Here is a 5,000-nt window from a genome sequence, read left to right on the forward strand (position 1 = left end):
GTCACTTAGAACTCTTTCCCCAGAGGACTGCTTCCTGTCACTTAGAACTCTTTCCCCAGAGGACTGCTTCCTGTCACCTAGAACTCTTTCCCCAGAGGACTGTTTCCTGTCACTTAGAACTCTTTCCCCAGAGGACTGCTTCCTGTCACTTAGAACTCTTTCCCCAGAGGACTGCTTCCTGTCACCTAGAACTCTTTCCCCAGAGGACTGCTTCCTGTCACCTAGAACTCTTTCCCCAGAGGACTGCTTCCTGTCACCTAGAACTCTTTCCCCAGAGGACTGCTTCCTGTCACTTAGAACTCTTTCCCCAGAGGACTGCTTCCTGTCACTTAGAACTCTTTCCCCAGAGGACTGCTTCCTGTCACCTAGAACTCTTTCCCCAGAGGACTGCTTCCTGTCACCTAGAACTCTTTCCCCAGAGGACTGCTTCCTGTCACTTAGAACTCTTTCCCCAGAGGACTGCTTCCTGTCACCTAGAACTCTTTCCCCAGAGGACTGCTTCCTGTCACCTAGAACTCTTTCCCCAGAGGACTGCTTCCTGTCACTTAGAACTCTTTCCCCAGAGGACTGCTTCCTGTCACTTAGAACTCTTTCCCCAGAGGACTGCTTCCTGTCACTTAGAACTCTTTCCCCAGAGGACTGCTTCCTGTCACTTAGAACTCTTTCCCCAGAGGACTGCTTCCTGTCACTTAGAACTCTTTCCCCAGAGGACTGCTTCCTGTCACCTAGAACTCTTTCCCCAGAGGACTGCTTCCTGTCACTTAGAACTCTTTCCCCAGAGGACTGCTTCCTGTCACCTAGAACCCTTTCCCCAGAGGACTGCTTCCTGTCACCTAGAACTAGTAACATCTAAATAGGAACAGACTAAAGATATTAAACATGATCAGCAGTTTCGGGGACCACTTTTGGCTCATGAGAACTACTTTCAGAACTAAGTGCACAAAGTATACAAGAGTAGTGGAGAATCTCTTTAAGGATATACAATATATAACATCATTGAAAATAATATAATCATTAATTGTTTGCGATTCATAATGCCACAGGGCAAACAAAATGTCACCATATTCCCTTCAGAGTATAACTTTAGACCGTCCCCTCGCCCATACCCGGGCGCCAACCAGGGACCCTCTGCACACATCAACAACAGTCACCCACGAAGCATCGTTACCCTTCGCTCCACAAAAGCCGCGGCCCTTGCAGAGCAAAGGGGAACTACTACTTCAAGGTCTCAGAGCGAGTGACGTCACCGATTGAAACGCTGTATGGTATTTTCTAGATGTTCTAGGCTGTCTCTGACTTGTTGAAGTGGTACAGGGGGTTGGAAGGAAGGAAGGGTTTCATATTGGAGATATTTTATGGGCACGACTTACACATTCTTTTTGTTCTCTTCAAACAAACCCTGTGAGAGAAAGTGAGAGAGATACAGAGAGACAGAGAATGAGAGAGTGATGGAGAAAGAGAGAGAGAGAGAAAAAGAGAGTGATGGAGAAGAGAGAGAGAGAGAAAGAGAGAGAGAGAGAGAGAGAGAGATAGAGAGAGAGAGAGAGAGAGAGAGAGAGAGAGAGAGAGAGAGAGAGATAGAGATAGAGATAGAGACAGAGAGAGAGAGAGATAGAGAGAGAGAGAGAGAGAGAGAGAGAGAGAGAGATAGAGAGAGAGAGAGATAGAGATAGAGAGAGAGAGAGAGAGAGAGAGAGAGAGAGAGAGAGAGAGAGATAGAGACAGAGAGAGAGAGAGAGATAGAGAGAGAGAGAGAGAGAGAGAGAGAGAGAGAGAGAGAGAGAGATAGACATGAAAACAATGTACTGAGCAAATGTCAAATTGGCTTGAGCAAATGTCAAATTGGCTTTTTACCAAATTACCGTACAACAGACCATGTATTCACCCTGCACACCTTAATTGACAACCAAACAAACCAAAACAAAGGCAAAGTCTTCTCATGCTTTGTTGATTTCAAAAAAGCCTTCGACTCAATTTGGCATGAGGGTCTGCTATACAAACTGATGGAAAGTGGTGTTGGGGGTAAAACATATGACATTATAAAATCCATGTACACAAACAACAAGTGTGCGGTTAAAATTGGCAAAAAACACACACATTTCTTCACACAGGGTCGTGGGGTTAGACAGGGATGCAGCTTAAGCCCCACCCTCTTCAACATATATATCAACGAACTGGCGCGGGCACTAGAAAAGTCTGCAGCACCCGGCCTCACCCTACTACACCCCCTGCTAGAATCCGAAGTCAAATGTCTGCTGTTTGCTGATGATCTGGTGCTTCTGTCACCAACCAAGGAGGGCCTACAGCAGCACCTAGATCTTATGCACAGATTCTGTCAGACCTGGGCCCTGACAGTAAATCTCAGTAAGACCAAAATAATAGTGTTCCAAAAAAGGTCGAGTCACCAGGACCACAAATACAAATTCCATCTCGACACTGTTGCCCTAGAGCACACAAAAAACTATACATACCTTGGCCTAAACATCAGCGCCACAGGTAACTTCCACAAAGGTGTGAACGATCTGAGAGACAAGGCAAGAAGGGCATTCTATGCCATCAAAAGAAACATAAATTTCAACATACCTTTTGATTTGGCTAAAAATACTTGAATCAGTCATAGAGCCCATTGCCCTTTATGGTTGTGAGGTCTGGGGTCCGCTCACCAACCAAGACTTCACAAAATGGGACAAACACCAAATTGAGACTCTGCACGCAGAATTCTGCAAAAATATCCTCCGTGTACAACGTAAAACACCAAATAATGCATGCAGAGCAGAATTAGGACGATACCCACTAATTATCAAAATCCAGAAAAGAGCCATTAAATTCTACAACCACCTAAAAGGAAGTGATTCACAAACCTTCCATAACAAAGCCATCACAAACAGAGAGATGAACCTGGCGAATAGTCCCCTAAGCAAGCTGGTCCTGGGGCTCTGTTCACAAACACAAACACACCCTACAGAGCCCCAGGACAACAGCACAATTAGACCCAACCAAATCATGAGAAAACAAAAAGATAATTACTTAACACATTGGAAAGAATTAACAAAAAACAGAGCAAACTAGAATGCTATTTGGCCCTACACAGAGAGTACACAGCGGCAGAATACCTGACCACTGTGACTGACCCAAAATTAAGGAAAGCTTTGACTATGTACAGACTCAGTGAGCATAGCCTTGCTATTGAGAAAGGCCGCCGTAGGCAGACATGGCTCTCAAGAGAAGACAGGCTATGTGCTCACTGCCCACAAAATGAAGTGGAAACTGAGCTGCACTTCCTAACCTCCTGCCCAATGTATGACCATATTAGAGAGACATATTTCCCCAGATCACACAGATCCACAAAGAATTCGAAAACATATCCAATTTTGAAAAACTCCCATACCTACTGGGTGAAATTCCACAGTGTGCCATCACAGCAGCAAGATTTGTGACCTGTTGCCACGAGAAAAGGGCAACCAGTGAAGAACAAACACCATTGTAAATACAACCCATATTTATGCTTATTTATTTTATCTTGTGTCCTTTAATTATTTGTACATTGTGTATATATATATATATATATATATTTATATATATATATATATATATAATATGACATTTGTAATGTCTTTACTGTTTTGAAACTGTTGTATGTGTAATGTTTACTGTTAATTGTTGTTGTTTTTCACTTTATATATTCACTTTGTATGTTGTCTACCCCACTTGCTTTGGCAATGTTAACACATGTTTCCCATGCCAATAAAGCCCTTGAATTGAATTGAATTGATAGAGAGAGAGAGAGAGAGAGAGAGAGAGAGAGAGAGAGAGAGAGAGAGAGAGAGAGAGAGAGAGAGAGAGAGAGAGAGAGAGAGAGAGAGAGAGAGAGAGAGAGAGAGAGAGAGAGAGAGAGACAGAGAGAGAGAGAGATAATACACATGTTTCCCATGCCAATAAAGCCCCTTGAATTGAATTGAGAGATAAACAGAGAGAGAGAGAGAGAGAGAAACAGAGAGAGGGAGAGAGAGAGAAACAGAGAGAGGGAGAGAGAGAGAGAGAGAAACAGAGAGAGAGATAGAGAGAGAGAGAAACAGAGAGAGAGAGAGAGAGAGAGAGAGAGAGAGAGAGACAGAGAGAGACACAGAGAGAGAGAGAGAAACACAGAGAGAGAGAGAGAGAAAGAGAGACACAGAGAGAGAGAGACAGAGAGAGAAACAGAGAGAGAGAGAGACAGAGAGAGAAACAGAGAGACAGAGAGAGAAACAGAGAGACAGAGAGAGAGAGTCATTTATCAGACTCTCTGATCCAGAGTCACTACAGTAGTGAGTCATTTAGCAGACTCTCTGATCCAGAGCCACTACAGTAGTGAGTCATTATAAACTTAGCCATTATAAACTCATTATAAACTGTGCCTTATTGCCAGAGCCATTATAAACAGTAGTGAGTCATTTAACAGACACAAACCCATTATAAACTGGGTGCCTTATTGCCATTATAAACTGGGTGCCTTATTGCCATTATAAACTGGGTGCCATTATAAACTGGGTGCCTTATTGCCATTATAAAGAAACTGGGTGTGCCATTATAAACTGGGTGCCTTATTGGGTGCCTTATTGCCATTAGAAACTGGGTGCCATTATAAACTGGGTGCCTTATTGCCATTATAAACTGGATGCCATTATAAACTGGGTGCCTTATTGCCATTATAAACTGGATGCCATTATAAACTGGGTGCCTTATTGCCATTATAAACTGGGTGCCATTATAAACTGGGTGCCTTATTGCCATTATAAACTGGGTGCCTTATTGCCATTATAAACTGGGTGCCATTATAAACTGGGTGCCTTATTGCCATTATAAACTGGGTGCCATTATAAACTGGGTGCCTTATTGCCATTATAAACTGGGTGCCTTATTGCCATTATAAACTGGGTGCCATTATAAACTGGGTGCCTTATTGCCATTATAAACTGGGTGCCATTATAAACTGGGTGCCTTATTGCCATTATAAACTGGGT

General features: G+C 43.3%; 2 protein-coding genes across 6 annotated transcripts in view; both read right to left on the reverse strand.

Annotated features, from left to right (window-relative positions):
• LOC127918117 (uncharacterized) overlaps positions 1 to 1,392 on the reverse strand; it is a 2,432-nt gene extending 1,040 nt beyond the window's left edge. Inside the window, exons 1-3 of one of the 5 annotated variants that reach the window (XR_008098902.1) lie at positions 546 to 1,392; positions 294 to 473; positions 1 to 77 (exon numbers count right to left, since the gene is read on the reverse strand). The exon at positions 1 to 77 is cut by the window's left edge and continues 1,040 nt beyond it. Coding sequence is in view for 1 of the 5 variants with exons in the window: in XM_052501356.1 (XP_052357316.1) it covers positions 1 to 77; positions 294 to 849 (633 nt within the window). In the remaining 4 variants the exon portion in view is untranslated. Of the gene's footprint in view, positions 78 to 257 lie in introns of all 5 variants that reach the window. The other 4 variants (XR_008098905.1, XR_008098903.1, XR_008098904.1 and 1 more) reach the window with 4 other exon arrangements.
• LOC118380674 (nectin-1-like) overlaps positions 1 to 5,000 on the reverse strand; it is a 154,090-nt gene that overhangs the window by 46,505 nt on the left and 102,585 nt on the right. The window lies entirely within an intron of this gene.

This window comes from Oncorhynchus keta, unplaced genomic scaffold, assembly GCF_023373465.1.
Source record: "Oncorhynchus keta strain PuntledgeMale-10-30-2019 unplaced genomic scaffold, Oket_V2 Un_contig_1320_pilon_pilon, whole genome shotgun sequence".
NCBI lineage: Eukaryota > Metazoa > Chordata > Actinopteri > Salmoniformes > Salmonidae > Oncorhynchus > Oncorhynchus keta.